At 37.0% G+C, this 24,678-nt stretch overlaps 2 protein-coding genes across 2 annotated transcripts in view; one reads left to right on the forward strand and one right to left on the reverse strand.

Annotated features, from left to right (window-relative positions):
• VLN1 (villin-like 1) overlaps nucleotides 1–4,029 on the forward strand; it is a 40,990-nt gene extending 36,961 nt beyond the window's left edge. Inside the window, exons 18-23 of the mRNA XM_089165667.1 lie at nucleotides 344–484; nucleotides 921–1,046; nucleotides 1,135–1,197; nucleotides 1,703–2,072; nucleotides 2,329–2,498; nucleotides 2,627–4,029. Coding sequence (XP_089021793.1) covers nucleotides 344–484; nucleotides 921–1,046; nucleotides 1,135–1,197; nucleotides 1,703–2,072; nucleotides 2,329–2,498; nucleotides 2,627–2,740 — 984 coding nt within the window. The 3' untranslated portion in view covers nucleotides 2,741–4,029. The remainder of the gene's footprint in view (nucleotides 1–343; nucleotides 485–920; nucleotides 1,047–1,134; nucleotides 1,198–1,702; nucleotides 2,073–2,328; nucleotides 2,499–2,626) is intronic.
• Nucleotides 4,030–5,893: 1,864 nt separating this feature from the next.
• On the reverse strand, nucleotides 5,894–12,570 carry LOC149008209 (flocculation FLO11-like protein). Its single transcript, XM_089165975.1, has 6 exons — nucleotides 11,988–12,570; nucleotides 11,671–11,871; nucleotides 11,140–11,251; nucleotides 9,138–9,252; nucleotides 7,026–8,099; nucleotides 5,894–6,479 (listed from the first exon to the last, which is right to left on the reverse strand). Exons 2-6 carry the CDS (start codon nucleotides 11,861–11,863, stop codon nucleotides 6,219–6,221), a joined length of 1,755 nt encoding a protein of 584 aa, XP_089022101.1. The 5' UTR covers nucleotides 11,864–11,871; nucleotides 11,988–12,570; the 3' UTR covers nucleotides 5,894–6,218.
• Between the last annotated feature and the right edge of the window lie 12,108 nt (nucleotides 12,571–24,678).

A 24,678-nucleotide genomic window follows, 5' to 3' on the forward strand; every position in this document is an offset into this window, starting at 1 on the left:
TGCACCACCCGGATATTGACAGTTGATTTGGGGCTTGATGATAAATAAAATATTTTTGGGTGCTAGCACATTATGTTTCAGATTCAAATGCTGATTTCAGGAGTGAATAAGTTTTCCACTTTCCATGTACTGACTCTTTGGTAGAATTTAATTCTTCTTGCTTTTCAATAATTTAACAAAATAAAGCTCCGAAATCAGATCATACTCATTCTCAAGATAGTGTGATTTAAAAACAAAATTAACACGAGTTGTCAGTCATTATTATACAAGGGCATTTTTTAAGACGCTGAACCAACATTTGTTGGGCTCTTAAATTTTTACATTGTCATACAAAATTTTACAGGTAAAAGAGATCTTCAACTTCAATCAGGATGATTTGACTACTGAGGATGTATTTGTACTGGATTGCCATAGTGAAATCTATGTCTGGATAGGGCGCCATGCAAATGTTAGATCAAAACAACATGCTCTTTCTCTTGGGATGGTAATAAATATTCTAGACTTTATTTTGTTCTCTCGTTATCTTAACATTGTTTTCCAGAGGGACTGTTTGGTATCTTTAAATCTGTAGGCAATGTAATTGTAAATTAAGCCATTCCCAACCATACATGATCCCGATTGTCAGAGAATGGTCACTTCCATGGGCTGTTCCCAATCCAGACAATAAGACAATCCTACTAATCTTGATAATTTTTTGATAACTTTTGCTTATTTTTTATTACCTTAAGACAGTTCTCATCCCAATTTTGAGACAAGGCTCTACTTTTAGCAGTCTGGTCATAAGCATCGGCAATGGCTATGGTTAATATTTGGGCAGTAAAAGACACTACATGTGATTAAGATGGACAGATAAGCAGGTTGATCTTAATTTCCTGTCTGTTTGCACTCTGTTTACATATATGTCCTCATGTAACTTACAGAAGTTCCTCGAGACAGACATTCTTGCTGAAGGACCATATTTGGACATTCCTATATATGTCATTTCAGAAGGGTATGAACCATGTTTTTTCACACGGTTCTTTGCATGGGATTCTTCAAAGACACGTGTAAGTGTATCATTCCTCATTATCTAATTTGTGTGTTTGTGTGTGTGTGTGTTTTATTGTACATTGATCTCTTGCTTTTGCCTTTTAGATGCATGGTAATTCATTTGAGAGGAAGCTTGCCTTTTTGAAAGGACAGATGCAAAAAATGGAAGTAAGTAATTGTATTTATTTCTTCTTATTGTCATCACTGAACTTCAATTTCCCCCCTACTCTTATGGAAGTACTGCTTGGTGTGCTCTGGCTTATTATCATATTTTACTGCATCAAGCTTGAAACATTTGAATGACTAACAAAATTAATTCTTGAGTTATATTCTTAATCTTTATCATCCTGCATTATTGACGGGAGTGTTTGCAAAGGTCCATGCAGATCTCTTTGTGAAAAATTATTTGCTTAATCACAGATTTTGAGAGAACTCAATGAAAAATAGAATATCTTATGAGTCAGTATTGCCCCTCTAGATGTCAATTATGTGAATATCGTCTCTAATTGTCCAAGGTATTGCAGATAAAAGTTTATATGGAAATGATTTCTCCAGTTGTGCAAGCATATTTTAATTTTTTCCCCCTTGAATTGATGATACTACAAGATGTAATCTCATTCTCTGGCTGTGATGTTACATTATTCATAAATGACTCAACCATTTCTGCTTGCAGTCTCCTCAAAGAGGTACCTGGAAAGCAGATGATAAGTACTCTGGTTCTTATCCAGAACGCTTCCAAAAAAAGACTGTCAGTTCCGACAGGCTTAGAAGAAGCGTCTCTCCTGCAAATCAAACTGTTAGTTCCGACAGTCTTAGAAGAAGCATGTCTCCTGCAACTCAGACTGTTAGTTCTGACAGACTTAGAAGAAGCATGTCTCCTGCAACTCAGACTGTTAGTTCTGACAGACTTAGAAGAAGCATGTCGCCTGCAACTCCTGGCTCAGGTTCAAATTTTGAGGCATCAACGAACCTCCAGTTTTCTAGCACAACTCCAATAGCCAGAGAACTCTTCCCATCAGCTTCTTCCGATCACGATAATGCTGGTAATGATACTTTTTCCAGATTTTTACAGAGGAAATAAGTGTTAGTTTCAAATGTCATATTCGCCTTGTTGGAAACAGAATTAGCTGGTCCATTCCATCACATATAAAGTGGGTCACTGGCTGGTAGGCAAGACCCTTTCTGCAACCTTGCCACACCCACAAGGGTAGATAGTTTCTTGTCTTCTTGGCCCAACTAACATTTTCTATTTTGCTGGTTTATTTGTATCAACAACTCATGACTGGAATACTTTCACAGATGGGTCCTCAGTATCTGTAGAAGTGGAAGAGCCAAGTTCCTTGGAGAAAGTGAGTCTCATGAAGGTTGATGAAACTGAAATTAGTGAGGAATTGGAAACTTTCCCATATGAACGATTAAAAGTGACTTCCGACAATCCAGTGACAATCATCAATGTGACTAAAAGAGAGGTACAACGCTCTCTTCTCCACCTCTCCCTCCTTTTCCTCTTAACGTTGTAGAGCCACCATAGAATGGCTATTAATGAATATTGCAAATGGCTACTTCCTGAATGTCTCTATTATCTGATGGTGTATAGGCATATTTATCTCATGAAGAGTTTCAAGAGAAGTTTGGGATGACAAAGGAAGCCTTCTACAAGATGCCTAAATGGAAACAGGACAAGCAAAAAAAATCCCTCCATCTTTTCTGAGGGAAATGATCTTGGTATTGAGGGAAGATGGCCATATTGATGACAAATGGGATGAATGGCATTTTTTTTCTTTTTCTTTCTTTGAACTTTCCTCTAATGGGAGTTGAGACAAAATTTTGGAAGTTACTGGCAGGCCTTGGACGATCTTTCAAGCTCTAGTTACTCTAGAGGCAAAGCAAGTCTTGCTTTCCAGGCAATCAGCAAATTGGTTTTTACCCCTGCATCACCCTCGTGAGAAGCATGGGTGGTGGGGCAGCCTAGGACATCCAAGTGCAAAGAATCAGCAATCATCAGTTCGTAAAAACAGAAGAATGTTCAGAACATGGTAATTATCAGAGAATAAACATTTTTTGCTTTTCTTGTCATTTTTTACTGTGTTAAATGTAAAACCATACAGAAAGAAGTTGTTCAGCAAATTATTTTTTCTCGTTTCTTTTCGTTCTTTCATCTCCCCCCTCCTAAGCCTAATATCCTAGCACCAGTTCTGACTTTTTAAATGGGCTTCTTTATTGAATTTCAGTTAATGCGCAACACTGTGCTGCAGACGGTCGAGATCAAATTTCGATCTTGACCATCAGTTTTTAACACTAACAAAATGGACTGTCGAGATCAAAATCTCGGTCGAGATTTGATCTTGATCGTCGGCAGCACATGTTGTGCATTAAATGCATAGCATTGAAGCTTGGTGCACCAAATTGAGTTAGAATGTGTAAAACATCAATTCATTGTTGGATATTACAGTTACATTTATGAACTGTTGGAGCCTATATGGATCTACCATTTATTAGCCAAGTAATGTTTAATTTTAAATATTTCAAGTTTGGATCCTCTATCCATTTCTCTCATATTTAAGAGGGGGGTTGGCTCAATTCATTGTTGCACAGTTACATTTATAGACTGTTGGAGCCTATAAGGATCAGCCATTTATTAGCGAGGAATGTTTAATTTTAAATATTTCAAGTTTGAATCTTCTATCAATTTCTCTCACATTTAAGAGGGAGGTTCGGCTCTGAGTACTAACAAGTTGATCAGAGATAAAGCCCCTCTTAAATACATGATTGAGGAGTTTGAGAGAAGTACAATTACAATTCTCTATCTTTGTGGGTAGAAAATGTAACTCAAATATTTCCTCAATGATCTAGATTCTAGACATAATAAACTTATCAACAGATTGCCCTGTGAGGAGTTTGATATTCAATGTTAGGTTCAGTTATGGACTACTTCCATAAAGAACAAGGGAAACCAGCCAGGGAGCATTCCAGTTCACAATCATTCCTGTGCAAGGTAATTTCCACCCACCCTCCCTAACACTCCAAAAAACCATGGTGTGTTTCACTCCAAAAAAGAAGAATAAGGAAGTAATTTGGATTCAACCATCCTTGCCATAAGTTGTCTGGATTCATTACTGTTAATTGAAATCATAAAAGAAAGAGTTCTAGATCCTTTACTTTAGTGATGTTCTGCAATTGATCTGGACACTGGATGTGTCTCTTTGCGTTTTCTTTTTCTTCTTTTAGCTTGTGTACTCTGTATATTATTTCCACACTTTCAAATCAGCGAACCAGATGGAGATTCAAGATTAGCTTGGAGAATTTGAAGAGCATAGGAAAGTATTCAATATCAGTGGTACTCTGTTTGGTATTCCATCCCTCTATTTATAATATTCTTCTTCAACCCTAATTCCCGAATTAGAGTTTCCTTATATTCATCCAAAAGAGGAATATTATAATCATGCTTAGACTCAACTAAATAGAAGGATAGTTATCTTAGACTACATAACCGTCTTGCCGCCACCTATGACGCAAATTGTAGTGAGACCCACCCACTACAATTAACAATTACAAATAGCAGACTAATCTGAGAACCAGCAATTTCCCTGTCTGTTGTTCAAAATGAATCCCAAGAGAGTTGCATAAATCCAAATAAACTGATCCTCTAAGAGAAGTCGCAATCTAAGAGAGAATCCTAGGGATGACTCTTTCATATCACCAATTTCGAAGCCTCATCTGATCTGAGGGGTTCCAAACGATTGCAAGATCTACTCTTTGAGGTGTTTAAGAACCAATAATTAGTACTCCAAATTCTTGAGCAGTTAAAGAAATCTCATAATTAACGTGCACGTATGACAAAACAAAATTAACAACCAACACATTCAAGGCCATAATCTAAGGTGAGAGACTTGGATCATGGAAGAAGGAAAGAATGGTTTGTTGTGATATGATTTATCTACCAGTGGGACCTACCCACATGGGGGAACGTGCAGAAGATTATAGTTTTAGACTTTTTTTTTTCTTCCATTCCTCTAATGATAGAAGAGGAGACGAGTGAACTGACAACATCATTGTTATCCTTACCCAGGGAAATGCAGATATGTGTTCCACTTCCACCCATTATGTCAACGTGTAATATTAAAACAAGATTAATTCAAATGAATTCTATGGAATCAGTCAAAATGGAGGAAAATCATATAAACCTACCACAAATTGTTGAACTTAATAATTTAATTCTAAAATGTAAACCAGGATTAAAAAAAATATCATGTTAACTATAGTTCCAACTTCCAACAAAAAGCTCATAACTGCTGAAGAAATAAAAAACATAGATGTATATATAATATCAATTTACGCATAGGTTTCCATAGGCTTGAAGGTTGTATGTGCCATGAAGCCACTATCAGAATAGTTAGGGCTTTTTTTGGTATCAATTCTCATTCTTTATTTTACCTATTTAAAAGAAATAAGTACAGGATAAAATATGACTTGACAACTTTTGTCCAGAACAAATTATGGAATGAAAAATAAGTTTGTAATGTAAAACTTAAAAAAAAATGATAGAAAATGAGAATAGAATGTTAGGGTTTGGGTGTGAGACAAAGGTGAAATCATAGGGTTTTGTATAAAGAATGTGTGTTTACTATACCCTCAATATACATTTGAATTTTAATTCATTTGTGCATAAATGAACATAATGAATTTTTTAACCCATAATCTGTAATAGACAAAAAGTCAAATATGGATTTTGGAGGGTTTTCTATTCTTTTAAACAAAAAAAATAAAATTTAAAATAGATATCAAACACGTAAAAACAAAAAATGAAAAACATCAGAAATAAGAATGGGAATTGACACCAAACAGGCCCTTAAAACGCAACATGTAGAAATGAAAAAGAAACCTGATTCAATTTCCAGTTCCAACATTAGCAACAGTTTGTATGAATAAGGAAAACAGTACCTAATGATGGATGTAGAGAGATATAGGTCATATACCTAAACAGCTTCCTAAATATTACAAAAGCCTATGAGAAGTTGAAAACTATAATTAATCAGCTAACCTACCAGATAAACTTTACAGAAACCATGAAAGCAAGTCTTCAGTCAGAAACTTGTGAAGACAATTGACTTTCTAGAGGTTGAGTTTCCAATTAAAACAATGACGATGAGGGATACCTTCAGGCAGTGCACAAAACTGTTGCCAAAGAATCACCTGCCATGCTGAATTGCAGGAGAACATCGACCAACTCTTTCACTACTAAGATCATCATCTACTTCACTCCCATCTAAGCAAAGCAGATTGTTATTGACACTTTGCTCTGAACTAGCGTTGCTGCTTGTGGCAAGAGGAGAATCTGATACACTAACTGTCCTGCTTCTTGTGGTCCCTGATCTGACACTATACATAGAAGAAGCTGGGATGTTTGTCATCAATGGGCGTAAGTTTCCTGGAATGCTTCGCCTTATATCCTGATCATGGAAAACATGAGATTATAAAATAGACAAACAATTGCTTAGCTCTTAGTCTGATGGATCTATCTAAGAAAAACTGTCAAGTTGTATTTTAAGGAGACAAAGCCACATGTCCTATTTTAAACATCTGATTATATCCGTTAAAAGCATGTAAAATGCAGGGTATCTCATGGTGGTAGTTGTCACTTAAAATGAGGAAATCACAATTACTCCACCCTCAAAGTGCACCACAATGTTCACCCATGGTGCATCTGTGGTATGGGAAATTTGGCTGTAAGGATAATTTGACTTTAAAATCGAATAAAATACTCCAAGGACAGACAAATAAAAACAGAAATGGAAATGTTACCCCTAAGATATATCAGAATACTCCAGAAAGCTAAATCTGACCCGGGTTCTTGTCCTTTTTGTGCACAGCAACTTAGGGGGGGAATCCTAACTACATGAAATGCATGAGTGGACCAGTCTTTCTTCCAACCCCCATTGTCCTAAGTTTCCCTATGCAAGAAAATGGAAACAAGCAAGTAGAAAGGAGATACATACCATATGCCTCAAAGCCATGTCTAAGGATTTTTTTGAGAGATTTCTTCCAAATCCAGAACTATCTGGGGAAGATGATGACTTCCCTCCAGAGTTATTTTGGGTAGAGCGTGGGTCATCTCGTTTTGGAGGTGCCAGTTTCCGCATGTTTATTACTCTCTCGACCATCTTCGTTCCAATTACAACAGGGCTCACATCATCACTACCATTAGAGGGTGATCGACTTACTGCAGGAACAGAGCTTCCACTGGTATGGATACCACCATTTGGAGTTCGTCCCCTTGAAGGAGAACACGATTGCCTTCTTGGTCTTCCATTGGAACCAGCATCCACAGAGGATGACCTAGCAGTGGGAGCTCCAGGTCTACCCCTAGAGGCTGAAACTGGCCTTTCAGGGAGTGATGTCCTCAGATTTGGGGGAGCATCGAGGGAGAATCCAGGCATCTCTGAGGGTTTCCATGGTCTAGATTTTACAGTTGGAGAACTGCCACGTGATGGCACTGGCTTTGTTGCTGTCATGGGAGCTGACTTTGTAACTGAAGAAGATCGTCCAGGAGGAGCAGAGACCTTTGGTACACTTGTTGCAGTTGGCGTTCTACGAGTTGGTGTTGCCGACCTTGATATGGGCTTTGACGCTGGTACAGTGGGTCTTGCTGTTGGTGTAGAAGATCTAGCCACAGATCTTGTTGTAGGGGTTGAAGACCTTGCAGGAGCTGTGGACTTGGGGGAAGGCAATGTGGTCCGTGAAGTAGGTGTGGAAGATCTTGCAGGAGCCGTGGACTTGGAGGAAGGCAAGGTGGTCCGTGAAGTAGGTGTTGAAGATCTTGCAGGAGCCGTGGACTTCGAGGAAGGCACAGAAGTCCGCGAAGTAGGTGTGGAAGATCTTGAGGGTTTTGCTGGTGCTGTTAATGTTGGTCGTCCAGTTGGTGTTTGAGGTCTTGATGCAGTTGAAACTGGCCCTCCAGATGAGGAAGGCCTTCGAATTCCTGAAGTAGTAGAGTTCAACCCAGGGGATGAAATTGGTTGCCTAGACAAGGAATTGCCCCTTGGTGCAGGCTCAATCTGCGAATTTGCTAACTGCAACAAAATCAGGAAGAAACTGACTTCAAAGTTATGAAAGAATTCTGCAATAACAAGAAGAAAAAGTCTCAACTCTCAACAACGTATTTCCTTGGAAAATCTGAACAAAATTATGAATTTGAAAACTTTAGAAAAATTAACCTATTAATTAAATTCTAACTCAGCATATAATGGAGTTCGGATAAATTTATGTTTTCCAGATTCAACTATTCAACCACATTAAATAAGTCATAATGCATTCCGTCATTCCACGACGACAGCATAAAGGGATGCATTCATCACAAAAAAGAAATAATCTGTAATTTTTTTCTCAAATTTCCCTTCTTTATAGCACTAAACCAATATCCCTCACTAAGTACTCATCCACTGATTTCAGCACTCTGGAGTTTACCATCTCATCCCCCCCCCCTTTTCTGAGTGTCATTCCAGATAATTACATATAAAGGCCTGATTTGGTATCGACTTATATTTCAATTTTGCGAGTGATCTCTATTTTGAAAAAATTGTTTGGTATGATCTTCGCATCTTAGTTTGCTGAAAAAGAAATCGAGTAAGAATAGAAATTCTGAAGTAGGCGAGAAAATACAAAAATTGAAGTTGATTTGTCAACTATTTCATGCTATCATTCTGACATTATACCGAATCTGACCCAACTTTGTCATACATGCAAACAAAGAATCCCCCCCCCCTCACCAATCACCCCCTTTCAACCTTCGAATGGATGGGTTTCACAAGACCTAGTAGTTGTAGGTCAATTTGTGACTTCCAGTAGTCAGGTTTCTATGGCTCTCACATAATATACTGCCCATGAAAGAAATGGTGTCTTCCCTTGCAAATTCTACATGTAAATGTTCAATTTATCAGCTGCAGCCATGCTTTTTCCATATCACCACCTGTTTTTCCATCAAGTGGAAGTAGGGAGATAGGTTCAAGTTCATGATACCAACATTTGCAACTTTTATAATGACAGTTTCTGAGGATTAAAGTGAAGTCACAAATCAAGCATCCAAGAGGTTAATTAAATAGAATACTCACCCTAGATTTCAAGGAACCAGGACGTGTTTTAGGAGTTCCAATCTGACTTGTTAACAGTTTATGTGATTCCATCTCCAACGAGGGAAAAAGAGGGGTACCAGGGGGTGTAAGCAGCCTGCAAACAAAACCAAATGAATTCCAATTCCAAAGGGATCTTTAGATACCAAGCTCAAAAAGGACACAAGCATTAAAGCTAACATCATCCATTTAAAGTTTATGCTCAGCAAAGCTACTTCATCATTTGCAACCATAACATAAGAAATTTCAAAAGCATAAAAAAAAATTCAAAAGCATAAGAAATTGACATCAAATAACTAGGAAAATATTGAAACTTAACAAAGCCATCTCCTTTTCCATCTCCAAGAAATACAAGTGTTTCAGATAATTAAAAAAAATTACAAAAGAAAAAAGCAACAACCATACAAAATAACTGCAACTGCAGGTATGTTGAGGATGACAAAATCAGAAATGTTATTTGAGCCATCAGTAGCACAAAAAGATGAAAAAAAACAAGGTACGCCAGCAAATATGACAGTGAGACATAAATTCTATTTTCTGAAAGAGTCTAAAGATCACTTGCACACTAATGGATGAGATAGGACAGAGCATGACCATCGTGGCTGATCCCAATTTGTAGAGGAAAGGCTTAGTTAGTTATTTTAGTTACACACCATCATTTGGTCTGAATTCACAAATTTCAACTCCATATGTAAAGGACTTATATATTGAGTAGAGGCTTGGAGCACTGAAGTAACAGACACCAGTTGTCATGGGATCATAGAGAAACAAAGGGAGAAAAGGATCATGGACTTAAGGAGAAAAAAGGCCTATCGCATGATTGTTTTCTAAAGAATCAAGAAATAATAACTTTGTGTTCATATCTTGCCTTTAAAAAACAGACTTTAGAAGCAAATAGAGAAAAGTCAAGCGATGCAACAAGAACTACAACTTTGTGCTGCCAGTGTTGCATTTCCAAATGAAAGAGAACAAGAAAAGAATTCCATTCCAATAAGAAGAAGACTCAAATCATTAGAACTTTCACGAAAACTGGCCATTATTTCAAGAGAACATAACAGAGGCAGTGTGGTATTGACTGTTTATCAGGATTTCTAGATCTTAAGACTTCCCAGAAGTCAGAATGCCTACACTTATGACACTAGTTCAGTTTCAAGGAGCCCATCCAATGCACTCTTAAGAATACTATAGGAAGGATTGATCCTCAAGGAACACATTCCTCTATCCATGACTGCAGAAACTGGACATGAAGATTACAAGAGATAAAAGGATAAGAATGGAAGCAGCAGAAGACTAAACAACTCACAACTTAACAGATGAAGATTAATGGCAAAAATGATTTATATAACCTCCATCTAATTGGAGTGAAGCAAATGCAAGGGAAACGAGATTAATTCAAAAAAACAATTAAATTGAAAATTTTCTAATCATTTCCAATGACTGGAACAACTAAAAACTTGTTAAGAGTTATAACAAAATTTCACTCTACTTTTCCCAAAATAGACCTTGGATTCGAATCAAGAAATACAATAAAGCAAGGGAATTATGAATACATTTTGTTCACCAAAGTTGATAAGACATTAAGTTAGCAACAAAATTTTCAGTTTTCTTTCTTGAAATTAAGTTAACTTCCCTTCACTTCCCTTACTTATAACCAGAGAGAGCGGTGGTCAATCCCAAACAATAATGCAACAGGCAGCAGAACTAAGTTGAGAATACTCCATCTAGGAGACCATTCTTCTTTTGATAAATCAAGACAATCTAATAAATAACAGGTAGATCAAACAACATTCCAATATAGTAGCTCATGTAAGTCACAGTTAATAAAAATCTAAGCAGCAGGCAGCTTGTCTTTTATTTGTATCAACATGGTAACCAACTACTCAACCATAGAATAGTCACTAACAATAAGATAATCTGCCCGGTCTAAATTTCCCTATTAAAAGGGTTAATGTTCTTAAAAATTGAAAAGATGTTTACACATTACCAATCATAGTCATTTTTATCATTGTCTGAATTGAGGAACTCATCAGCCCCAGTCTTGCGCACAGGTGCAGGCGTTACAATCTTGAATATTTGTGAATTGTCAGGTCTAGATCCTGCAGCAACAGAGAGTTTGTAAACAAGGGAAATGAAAATGAAAACAACATCAGGAAAACATAAAATTTACGGGAATTGCTCAACATTTTGTTAGCTTTGAAGAGTTTGTCACAATATCCCACAACAACAATCTCAACGACGAATTAGGAAGAAATAAATTCCCTTTGCTTAAAGGCAAGAAGAAATAAATTCCCTCGCAAAATAGAATATCTGGAGTAGCTATTCTAACCACAGACAACAAAAGTCCAACGACAAGAATAATCTGCATTTCACTAATGGACCAAATTGAAAGCTCAACATTCGATATTCCTCCCATCAGTTAAAGAGCAACTTCAACTTTTAAGTGCAAAACTTCCAAAAATGCCAACCGAAGACCTCGAAACATAAAAGCCTAAGAAAAAGAGAACAAGAATCGCACCTAGCGGCGCGTCGAACTCTTCCGAGTTCTGAAGAAGAAGGTTATCCTGCTCCTTCTCGCGTCTCCGCATCTCAAGAAACAACGCGAGCTCCTCTTCCTTTTCCTTCATCATCGTCCCCAGCCTTCTCACCGGCTGCCTCGGCTGTACGGAAGCCAACATTCGTGATTCCTCAGCCCTAAAACTTCGGTTCATTGCGGAATCTAAGCTCCAGTAACAAAAAAGAAGTCAAAACAGAGAAACCTCCGACCAAAAATCTATCTTTTCATCCACACACTCAAAAAACTGAAATTTCATGACAGCAAACGAAATTCCTCACCTCTCACCAAACCGAAAACAAGACCTGTATGTAGATCCCAAATCAAACTCAAGACCTGCGGTAATCGTCTGAAAAACCAGGAAAAAACTACTAAAGAAGCTGCATTTCTCCTAACGCCTACGAATCGAAGCTGTCTACAAAGGCAAAAAACCTCCTGATCTCCGCATCAGTTTCCAAGCCATAAAAAAGCGTTTTTTTTTTCTTTTTCTTTTTCTTTTTTGTGGGGGAAAAAACCTAAGCTGTCAGCTCCAGCTTAGCTTGAGATAACCGCCATTAATGCAAGGAACAAACAAAACTGAAAAACAGCAACAGAACAATCGGAAATGGAAACACTAGCAATAGTAGTGATAGACTTTGTAAAAGATAGAGAAATCGATAGAGGGAGCTGTGGAACAACGAAGCAACAACAACACAGGAAAGAAGGAAGATCAAGAGCTTCTCCTGTTTATCATTTTGATCGCTCTTCCGCCATTAGGAGTTCACAAGTCAACAAATGCAAAGAAAACTCGATCTCTCTCACTTAGAACTTGGAAGTCTTGAATGCAACTTCTACGTTTTCAGATATTTGAAATTGGAATATTTGGAAAAAACAAAACAAACACAGAGAAGCTTACGTGACATGAAAGAGAGTATATAAACGCCCGATGTTTTTAATCATAATAACGATAATACCCTTCCTTTCATCTTTTGAATGAGTGAGGTAAACGCTTTTTCAGAGTTCGTCTGTTTTTTATCGTACATATTCGAGTCAACTCGTCAACGATTGAAATTGAGGAATCGGTATTAAATTCCAAACCCGGAAAATCTAGAGTTTTCACTTTTTATTGATTTTTTTTTTGTTATGGGTTTAATGAAATATTCGAACTTTCAAGTTCGATCTATGTAAGCATTAGTCCTATAAATGTACCAGTACAAATACTGATTCACTCAGTGTAGCCCCATCTGAGGCCTAATATAGTCTGTAGATCACTAGTAGCGATCTTATGCTTAGGTCAAAAAACACGCAACTGTCCTATATAATAATAGAAAAACAAAATGAATTCAAATTTGGGACATACGGACTATCAAACTGCATGATAATGAGTTTGAGACAACTCCCCAAGTGGTCGTGTTTGTCGTTGATTATAGATAAATTGATCTGATTTTAAAATGGTATAGCTACCACCCTAACTTTATGCTTCAAGAATAAGAAATAGATAAATTGTTACAAAATAGAAACAAATAAATAATGCTACATCATGGAGAGTTGGGATATTTTTTTTGGAGGGATTTCTCCAAATGAATTATAGAATGTTAAATATTAAATATCATTAGTGGGTGGGCTGCCATACCTAAGAACATGTTTCAGTCCTCCCCTACTTAATTCACATGTCAAATTATGTGTAAAAGATCCATAGTCAAATGTCTAATTTGTATTCAATGCTATTTTTTATTTGAGTGCTTCTTAATTTTGGCTCTTTTATTTAAGAAAATTCGTTCTTTTAAAATATTTTTTTAATTATTTTTTTTATTTTGAAACTAAATTTATCGAAACTAATTTACATGCACCTTGACTACAATATAGTTTTTTCATAAAAAGCCATCAATGGTTTAAATGTTTAATGAACCTTATGCTCTCACATTGGGTAGATAAGTGAGTTGATGACCAATCTATCCTCATAAAAAGCGATCATGGGTCCTCGTTAACGACTTAACGCTCTCATGCATATCGCATTACTATCCCCCTCCCAAAACACAAACTTTGTTTTGTTTTTGTTGGTAGACACACACAACACGTAGGATTATGAGCAAAGTTTTGCTTTATATTTAAATTATATTTAACATCTACTTTTCCAAGCTTTAATCTAACTCGAACGATCCTTAGCTCCCACAACTAAATAACCTAAATATATGAGGAGAGGTTCAAGGAAGCATTCTAAAGTTTGTATTATATTGAGTTTTTACGTGTGTGTGTCTCTTTAGTAGACAATAAAATAATATTGGGTCCCCTTAATACAATATATTATGTATGCATCACAAGCAAACTAACACCGTTAGCCACCGTTAAGTATATTCAAATTCCAAACATGAAAGAACCAAAGTGCCCCCCAGATTATTTAATAAACCGTGTTAATAGATGGTTTAATTTTTTTTTTTTGTCATTATGCATTAATTATATGATTAAAAAATTATATATAACACAATATATTATCAAAAAAAAAAACAATATATTAAAAAAGCTGAAGGCATTTTGGTCCATCTATATTTGAAATTTAAATACACTAAAGGATAACTTAGTGTTAGTTTGGTTAAAATTCATACGTAATTTATTGCATTAAAGGGACTCAACATTAATTTGTGGTCCCCTAAGGACATCACACTAAAAAAATTCTATTATATTCCAAATTTAGGGGTAAATCGAAATCTAACTGCGTGCACAAATTTTATGGCCATGTAATTTGCCAAGTGGCAAATCGTGCTTGGAATGTTTTGTTCGTTGGGGCCCACTTGATATAACTTACGACCTTTATTAAATAAAACCTAATGTTGTTTTCTTGTTTATCCTCAAAGCGAATGTAGGTATCACATGTGTCCCTTAGCCATGTGAGGGTGCACGAGAAAGCAAAATTTAAAGACATTTTTTTGAGACCGGTTTGCTTTCAGCTTTGAAATATGGAAGTGAAAGCCAAGAAAGGATAATTGCTCGTATCCTAATGAGGATTTTTCGAGGTGAATTTCAAGCTGATTTTCTAACCTTTTTCATTGGTCATCTGGGACTTTCTAGGAATTGAGGTTCGTTCGGGTCAAGTTCTGTGTGCCTTGACTACATCATCATGAGATAGCTATCAAAATATAAAACATGACTTCATCTTTTGTCCTGAGAGAATTTAAACTTTGACCTCCTACGTGAAAGTGTTGATTTTTTGGGAATTGAGCCACCCGTTAGGGTTGTCGCCTAACACTTTCATTCTTAGATATGCAATAGGGTTGCCCACAGCCCCTAACTCCAAAGATATTCGAATAATTGACTTCATACTCGTACATAGATGTTTGTTGTCTTGTTGAAGACTTGAACCCATAAAACTCTTGTTACGAGTTGTTAGTGTGATTTTCTATTTTGGTGTCATGGGAAATCTTTGCCATGAAAGAGATTAATTTCTGTTGGGGTAATTGTATTACAAATTCTTCAAGCACACAAAAATAAAATTGCAATACAATTGAGAGATGAAGATCTTTAGCAAATTCGAAGAGCTTGAAGTTACAACCGAACGAACCACCGATCGATGAGGTTGAGTCACACCTTGAGTGTTGTCTTTAAGGTAATTGATGCACCCTACTACCAAGGGTTCTTCGCACCACCACCTCCAAGATAAAACAACCTCCAACTAGAAAATGAGATAGTTCTTCTAGTCCCTTCAAGGAGCCAAAAGCTAGAGCACAACACTTAAACAAATTCAAAGAAATAAATTAACTTTGTAAAACAAATAATGTGAGAGTGAGGAGTGTTTCAATTGCACACAATATGCAAGGAAGGATTGGGTTTATATAGGCCCAAACCACACCTCCTCACAAGGGGAGAATCAATCAATTCTCCACTAATGGAGAATCAATGGTTTGTCCCTCCTTCACTAATGTGAATAAACCCCATTGACCTAACCTCCCCACTACTTGGAGAAGTAACTCTCATATTCACTTCTTTGGAATGAATAGGATTTAACCCATTCAGAGACCTTAACCCCCACTCATGATGATGGCCATGAATGGTCATGAAGTTGAAATGAGAAATGAAAGTCAAGAGTTAGAATTTGAGTAATTCGACCATTCAAGTAAGTCCATCTCATCACCATGATCAAGACCTTTAAGACCCATGACCAATGTCATGAAGAGCCTCATAACCAAGGTCATGAAGTGCCTCCTTTACTCATGGTGCATCATTACCACCCTTATCTCATGGGTCCCACACAACAAAATAATTAAATAAAAGAAATGCAAAAACTAATTTTGAAACTTAATATAGATTTTTAATAAAAAAAACCTAACAATTTCAAAATGCCTACATATAAATTAGTTCAAACTATCCTATCTATAAGGCTCGAAGTCTCCTTCAAAAGAGTTTGCAATAGAATTAATATCATTTTAGGGGGCAATGACCAAAATGAAAATGGCCTCTAATATACACTAGTTGTTATACATGGGTTCCATCTTCCTTGTTTCAAAAACACAACAAATAATTGGTACCCCATGTACTCATCCATGGTCCTGCACCATTTGCTTTTCATAACAGACAGCCATGGAAACTTGAATTAAATAGGAAGCATTGGACAAGCAAGTACTGAAATGTAAGGGTTTCGGTTCATTGAATTATGAATGCAAATGAAGCATCTTAGACCCCGGTTCATGTGTCATCTAGATAGATTGCTGGTTTGACCCGGTACGTACAAGTCCGAATAGCCCACTCGATACTTAGCACGTGTGAACGAAGTTTTCCATGTCACACATTTCCGCTTCATCATAGCACATCTTACGTGGTCACAAGCTCAAGAACCGTCTAGATTCGATAGGGCCTGTTTGGTTACTTGAGTCTGTAGATTTCAAAAATTTAGAGATTTCAAATCTACAGACTTCAAATCTCTAGAGTCATGGTTCGTAAAATTAACTGTTTGGTTAGTTTGAATTTTTGAAATGAAATTTCTAGATTTATCCTAAAAAAATATTTATTGAATTATGGTTCAAATCTTTAACGCTTTGATAGTATGGGTGAAATCTCTGGGTTTCACCTCATACCCATAAATCTACAGATTCACGTTTTTAGTGTAAAAATGTGAATCTCTAGATTTCATGAATCTAGGGATTCACACAACCAAACAGGTGAAAATCTCCCATTTGTGAATCCAGAGATTTGAAATCTCTGGATTCGCTTAACCAAACAGGCCCTAAGGGAATTGCCTATTGGTTTATATTGAACAAGATCTTCTCTCTTCACTTCTACATACACATTTTTTTTTCATACTATATTCAAGCTTTCCAAACCTTGAACCCCAAAACCCTGTGACTTAAACGATGTTGATTCTTGATCTAACTTGGGCATTCGAGGCAGTTCCTCAATCCACAATTTGCTCATTCGTTAGATTTGGCAACAACACATTGAATTCCCAAGTATCCTAACATAAATAAGCTAATTTCTTCTTCTCCTAATTTTTTTCTTTCTTTCTTTTACATATGTTTTTTCAGGTCTTCTCCTAATTTAAGTTGAGATATCTCCATCTGCATGAGAAATGAGTTACGTGCGGGCGCCATTGAAACTTGACATCTAACCTTAGACATTCTCTTTAGAGAGGTTAGGTAAGATAACCCACCCGAATTAATGTTTTCAAGTTTAAAATCTTACACCATTATTGGTAAGGACTGTGAGAGGTGCTTGTCACTTTGGTTGCAATGGATGATATGTTGCTATTCTTTAAATTTGATATTTGAAACGTACAAAAATAGTGTTTTTATGTTTTTGTATTTGTAATGTAGGATGGAAGTAAGTAGATGCACTTTTCGTATTCTTAGAAAACTACAAAACTCGAGCATCAAATGTAGAGTTTGGAACTTCTATCCATAGGAATAAATGACTATACTCCCCTCACGACCCTACACCTCATATTTAGATGAAAAAATATTTCACCTCTGAACATTGATAAAGCGGACCAAAGGTAAGCCTTTTTTTTTTAATCATTTAGATTAGGGGTGTCAACGGTGCGGTTTGGGGCTCGGCCTAACGGTTTCACGATGAAAAACACTAGTCCAAACAGGGTCAATTAGCAAAATAACGATTTCGGGCTAGTTTCGGTTTGGTGCGGTTTGGATTTGGGCTAACTAACGGTTTAGATTTAGGTTGACTAACGGTTTATGGTGTGTTAGAAAAAGAAAAAAAAAAAAAACAAACAAACAAAAAAAACAATTAAGCATCCTACAACAAAAGCGAAAATTAATGAAAAGCAAAGTTGCTATTGGTCAATTTCCATTAAAAAATACCAACCCATTCTATAGAAATCAAGAACTTAAATATTAAGTAGTAAAATGATTATTTGATCTTTGAATTCATGCTTAATTTTTTTAATTGTCTATACCAACTATCTAATGGTAATATAATGATTCAAATATTATTTAATGTAAAATTACAAAACGGGTTGTAAACGGGTTGTGGTTCGATTTTGGGTTGGTGCGGGCTCCACAACCCTTTGTCAAATTACGACCCATTAAGGTTTGGTTCGGGCCAGTTCGACCTATAATGGGCCGGTGTGATTCGATTTTAACGATTCGAGCTATAAATTAACACCCCTTATTTAGATCATCTCCACCCATAGTGGCCATCCTACATCCCCCACTCTCACGCACCCATGTCAACTATAACTGTGAGTGCAGGAGGATGGGGAGATGGTCTGCTCTAGTGGAGAAGATTTGGATTTGCCTCCTAAACATGTAGTCCGGATCATCGATGTAATAGAGCACAAGTGCTCCCCCACGCTACCACAAATGTAATGTGTCCACGATGAAAAACACTTCTTTCAAAAAAATGCGTTACCAAATTTTTTTTTTTTGGGCCCACTGATGGGGAGCACTTTGTGCTACCCCGACGGGGAGAAGATCCGGATTCTCCTAAACATGTAGTAGACAGATGTAATAGAGCACGGTTCCGTACCCTAATGTAATGTTAGAAACCTTCTTTCATGGTGTTACCAAACGTGCCCTATGTACTCAGGAGATTCAAATTCTTTACCTCTTAATAATATATAGTTGCATCAGATGTGGATTATGTGGGGTCATGCTTAAGTTGGTCCGTCAGATTTGTTTGGAGGTTGTACTTTTTTATCTACATGTCACCGCATTATTTCAAACCCCAATACGAAGTCAGGATTTGATGTGTTGGGCCTCTTGGCCTCGTTGATCGTGAAATTTCAAAATGTGGGAATTAGGTAGGCCTTCTTCCCCAATTTTCATTCTCCAAATTCAACCTCTATTTTACTTCTTATTACGGTATTACCATCACTTTCCATTTCCCATTTCCGATGCCGGTGAATAAATATATTATATTTATCGACCCTACACTATCCCCGAGTTAACCCCCGGTGTACTTCTGAATGGATGGTTTTGAGAATTTGGAATTTGTTAATTTGAAAATCTGCAATAATGGAGCATTTGGTTCAAAAGATTATGAATGTCTCACAAAATCCATACAAACCTCAAGGGATTGGTTCAGTTTGAATTTGTGAAGATCCAAAGATCAACGAGCTAGGGACAATGCCATGTGATAAAGGAGAATATGAACTGGTCTAAACTAGTTCGGTTTAACCCGAATCAGTTCGGGTAAACCAATCAGGTCGGACCAATCCAAATTGGACCAAGTAAGGTCGGCGGAATAGTAAGTCGTATTCCAAGAAGAATAGTATTCCAATAGAATTGAACTGTTCGTATTCGAGTGATACTCAATCACTAGGGTTCGCATTGCCGACTTACTAAAGTTTGAGTTCCAATAAAACTCTTACCTAGAAAAGCTATAAAAAGGTATGACATCACAAGACTAAAGTTTGAGTTCCAGTAAAACTCTTACCTAGAAAAGCTATAAAAAGGTATGACATCACAAGAGAAATGTAATATAGGTCATTACAGTGAGGTACCCAAAGTTTAAAAAAAAAAAATTCCTCACAATTGATAACTATGTATGGGAGGAAGGGATAACTATTTCACCAAAACAGAGAAAGATGGACAACAATTACATATACATGGTGTTGCTGCACAATCCTGTTCGTCCCTTCAACCGGTTGAACCTGCAAGAATGAGCTCGACCGTGGAGGCTGAGTTTTCACCTTTGACGATCTAGTTAGGAATCCAACTAAGGAAGACAAGAAAGTAGTGAATAATAATAATATTTTGACGATCTAATTAGGAATCCAACTAAGGAAGACAATAAAGTAGTGAATAATAATAATATAATACGAATAATGATCGTTCTATTCAACGTACATTTCTCTTGTGATGTCATACCTTTTTATAGCTTTTCTAGGTAAGAGTTTTACTGGAACTCAAACTTTAGTAAGTCGGCAATGCGAATCCTAGTGATTGAGTATCGCTCGAATACGAACAGTTCAATTCTATTGGAGTACTATTCTATTCCGCCGACCTTACTTGGTCCAGTTTGGATTGGTCCGACCTGATTGGTCTACCCGAACTGGTTTAGACCGGTTCATATTCTCCTTTATCACATGGCTCTGCTCTTTTTTTTTTTTTTTTTTTTTGAATCCGAAGAGTTTATATATAAGGTGGGGGGAATATTACTAATATAGGTGCCGCCAGATGGATGCGAACCCAAGACCTCCCCGTGGGAAGTTGGGCTTTTAACCGCTCTACATGGGCTATAGTATGTGTGGTGAAAATGCATTAATACTTATTATTCCCCCCACCCCAATGTTCAATCCTAGCTTTGCCCCTGTTTTCCTTCAAATTCGTTCCCAATGCTAAGATGTATTTCTCTGTTCTTCAAACCTAACATGGTTTTCGATGGTTTGTTTTAAGTTTATTGCTCTTAGGCAATGTTTAAAGTATCCCACGATACCATACAATACTAGCCGATATGTATCTATATTTGACCCAACCGATACGATACATCTTGATACGTCTCTCCATTAAATTACACTAAAATACATTAGCGAGAGTGATACAATATTCGATTTCGGGCGATCGTCTCTTAAAATCACATGGCCATGCTACGATCTTTTCGATACTTTAAACCTTGCTCTTAGGTTTCAGGTCACCTTCATATCTGATTCGATTTCTTAATACTTGCCATTAATGCAAAATAGCAAAATTTCTGCACCAACCTTGACTGAAATGAGAAATATATGGCTCTCAAGTATTCTGAGTTATGATCCCTTAGTTAATTGGTTTTGAAGGTGTTGTGTAGAGAAGATAATGTTAACTGAAGAAGCCATCTCACTCATGGTGGTTTGAAAGTCACAACAGCCCAAAACTTCTCCATGGAGGAGGTACCCGGAGTTCAACCCTCATTATTGTGTTCAACCTGTAAAAAACCTCAAAAAATTAAATAAATAAAAAATCCAAACCTAAGAAGAGTAGAGGTTTTAGAATATTTTCTTTTTGGGCCTTGTGAATGAAAACCTGATCCAGTGGGCTGGGCTACTACTAGGAAGAGTTAGGAGGCCCATTCAAACCAATGGGCCCTTTTCTTTTCTTTTTGGCTCCAAGAAAAGGAAAGAGTTGCCAACCCTGAATGATAAATATTGGACAAAGAGATCATTCTTTGAACCTCTAGAGTCTGTGCATATTGACTTAACTAATGGGACCATATAGAGTAGCATAACCTTAAAAGGGATTTGGGAAAATTACATGATTAGCTACATTGAGTTTATGTATACAAAATTAACCACCAACCATTTAGCTCAACAAAAATAATCAATACTAAATTTGGGTTAAGAAAACTAGCCAAAACAGTTTCATCAACCATCTAATGATTTATTTGCGAAAAACTAATGAAGAAAGTTAGGCAGTTTACTTAAGTCTCTATATTCCAACCAAGGTTTAAAGTATCCCACGATACCATATGATATTAACCCAATCGATACGATACATCTCGATACGTGTCTCCATTAAATTGTACTAAAATACATTAGCCAAAGCGATACAATACTCGATAAAAGACGATACATCTCTTAAAATCACCTAACCAATATGATACTCGATACCGATACTTTAAATCTAGATTCCAACTATTGAGAAGTTCTATTGATGATCTATATACTAAATAGATAAACCATTGCTGGAATACAAAAGGTAAGACTTGCCCAAAAAAGGGACATGTTCTGATCATAACTTCCAGCAAAATGGCAGACATGGGTGGGATCTTTGTTTCTGGTAAAAGAATTGGTGGGTTTCATTAGTAAACCCAGCACATCTTATGAGCAAACTAAAATTTCTATCGAATGGGAAGAGTTGTTTGATGGCTTCTTCCACTGCACTCACATTTTCTTTTTTCTTTCACTCTTCTCTTTTTTTTTCTTACACAACATCTTAAAATAGTTTACACCAGATGGGCAACTGTAAAACAAAAATTTTAAGAAAATGATTCAGCGTTGGCCATCGTCACCCACAGATAAACAGAGACTCTTTAACTGAAACCATAAATCAAACCAAACTGCTACACTATTGAGACTCAGTTTTTTAATAAATCCTAAGACTAAGGCGGTGGTGAGACTCCACTGGAGGTGCGGCGAGAGTTGCAGAGGAAGAGGGGTACTCATGACTTCAGGAATTTGAGTGGTTATTTGAGAATCAAAAAGTATCATGAGTTCGTAGAGTGGTAAGATTTATACTTCTTAGTAAAGAGTTTGAGAGTTCGACCTTACGAACGGTGTCTCCCCCTCTGAGAATGCAGTTGAGGTGCGTGCAAACTAGTCCCGATGAACTTCAGTTTCCAATATTTTTTTTTAAATTCCAAATCTAATAAGACTAAATGTTTTAGAAGATTTTCTTTTGCCGCCTTATAAAAGAAAACATGATCCAGTGGGCTGAGGATCTTGGAGGCCCATTCAAACCAATGGGTCCTTTTATTTTTGTCAAATAAAAGGAAAGAGTTGCCAATGCTCAATGATAAATATTAGACAAGAGATCATTCTTTGGACCTCTAAACCCTTATGTGCATATTTACTAATGAGAGCATATAGACTAGCATAACCCTAAATGGGATTTGAGGAAATTACATAATTTGCTATGATTGAGTTTATGTAAATTACAAATCTTTGGATTCATGAATCTGAGAATTATACCCGTTTGGTTGTAAAAATCTCTAGATTCATGAAATTTAGAGATTCACCTTTCTACACTAAAAATGTGAATCTGTAGATTTATGGGTAAGGGGTGAAATCCAGATATTTCAAAAAAGGGATTTCAAAAAAGCTATACATTTGCACATTCACAAAAATCACGTTGATCAAATAGTTTTTTAGGATGAATCCACGGATTTCATTCCACAATCAAACATTTAATTTTATAAATTATGATTCCATAGATTTGAAATCTCCAGACTCATGTAACCAAACAGGCCCTAACTTAACTAATAAAATTAAGATCAAATATTTGTCTCTCCTAAGTCCTATGAGATCTACATAATTATTAGAATGGAATTTAAATAAATCTCTGCTCATCGATGTAAGATTTTCTAACCGCATAACTTCCGCCGTCTCTCTCCTGAAATCCTCCGCTCTGCAACTCCTCCAGATCGAGCAGCTTGAGGCGGAGAGTCTCGCCTGAGTAGTCTCTCCGCCTCCCTTGTACTCCTTCCGCCGCTCCATCCCGTCTCCGTTTTTTTTTGGCTTCTCTCTTCCTCTCCTCCAGCTCTCTCCCGTCTTTTCTTTATGTTTTTTTCTCTCACCTCCTCCAGTTCTCTCTTTCCCTTTTGTTCTCTCTCCTGTTTTCTCTCTACCGGCATCTCTTGCTCCTCTTTCTTGTTTCAACTATTCTCTCTCCCGCCCTCTCTGTTTCTCTCTCCCATTTTCTGTTTCTATCTGTTCTCTCTCCCGCCCTCTCTGTTTCTCTCTCCCGTTTTCTCTGTTTCTATCTGTTTCTCTCTCCCGGCATCTCCTGCTCCTCTTTCCCGTCTCCGCCTCCCTCTTTCCCGCCTTCGTTTCGCTTTCTCCGTTAATAACCAGATCTAGGGTTTCCCCTTAGATCTGTGGTTGCAGTGCTTTGTTTTTGTTTTATTTTTCTTTTTTTTCATAACAGCTCCTTTGGTTATAGCGTTTCCTGGTGCACCGCAGAACAAACCCAAACTCCAGCTTTGGGTACAAGTTCTTCTGCGTCGAGCTTAATAGAACTCCAAGTCTGGGTACAAGTTTTTCTGCGTCGAGCTTGACCGGTACGCCTATACGGCATCGCTGAATGGGAGGTCTGAACCTTATCCACACTTTCGCTGCTACCATCGCTGTAATTGTAGGAGTTTTGAATCCGCCCTTGAGGCGTGTAATTTGTCCCCCTATGTGGGTGTTATGTCCGCCCTTGAGGCGTGTAAGTTGTCCCCCTTTGAGGGTGTTGGTGTTGTTTTGGTATTCTTGTTCTAAGGGTTTTGTGGCTGTGATCCACTTTGTCTTGACCCAACCCTTACCCTGACTGGCCCTGTCTATTGTATGTACGACAATTTGGTCTTTTGCCGTTCCTTGGTTCGATTTGAACCTTGTGTTCTCATGCAGGTGTGTTTGTACTTTGTTTAATTATGTGAATGAAGTGCTATTTACCAAAAAAAAATGGATGTAAGATTTTCTCGAGGGCTTATGAGAAGGAACAAGTGAAAGGGAACAACGAACAATGAGTTCTCATTTTGAATTAAGGTTTTATAATAATTGCAACTTCATTCACAAACAAAGCTGATTACTTCACCATCTATGAATTCATCCTAATTAATAACTAATTCTCTTTCATTTCAGTGCCAATTGAATAGAGTTAGTGGGTAATTCTTGATGGATTTTGGAGCTTTAGCATATCTAGCCTAAATGAAGAACGCTTGAACAATCGAGAAAGGTGAAGATGATGAAATGGAGCTTATAAATTATGGGAATTAGAAGAAAAGGAAGATTGGTAAAGGATTTCAGGATAGGAGGAAGGAGGAAGATTGGAATTGATTGGGGGCAATGCCGATGGCAACAACAATAAATGCAAA

This window comes from Hakea prostrata, chromosome 8, assembly GCF_041222555.1.
Source record: "Hakea prostrata isolate BN-2017 chromosome 8, UWA_Hpros_2, whole genome shotgun sequence".
NCBI classification, from domain to species: Eukaryota; Viridiplantae; Streptophyta; class Magnoliopsida; order Proteales; family Proteaceae; genus Hakea; species Hakea prostrata.

What these genes read in the sequence shown, in the direction of transcription:
- LOC149008209 (XM_089165975.1), bottom strand. Translation starts at nt 11,863, where the DNA reads ATGAACCGAAGTTTTAGGGCTGAGGAATCACGAATGTTGGCTTCCGTA. An exon ending in GATAAAAATGACTATGATTG is followed by an intron (nt 9,253 to 11,139) that starts GTAATGTGTAAA and finishes TTTTGTTTGCAG; the next exon opens with GCTGCTTACACCCCCTGGTA. An exon ending in ACATGGCTTTGAGGCATATG is followed by an intron (nt 6,480 to 7,025) that starts GTATGTATCTCC and finishes TTCCATGATCAG; the next exon opens with GATATAAGGCGAAGCATTCC.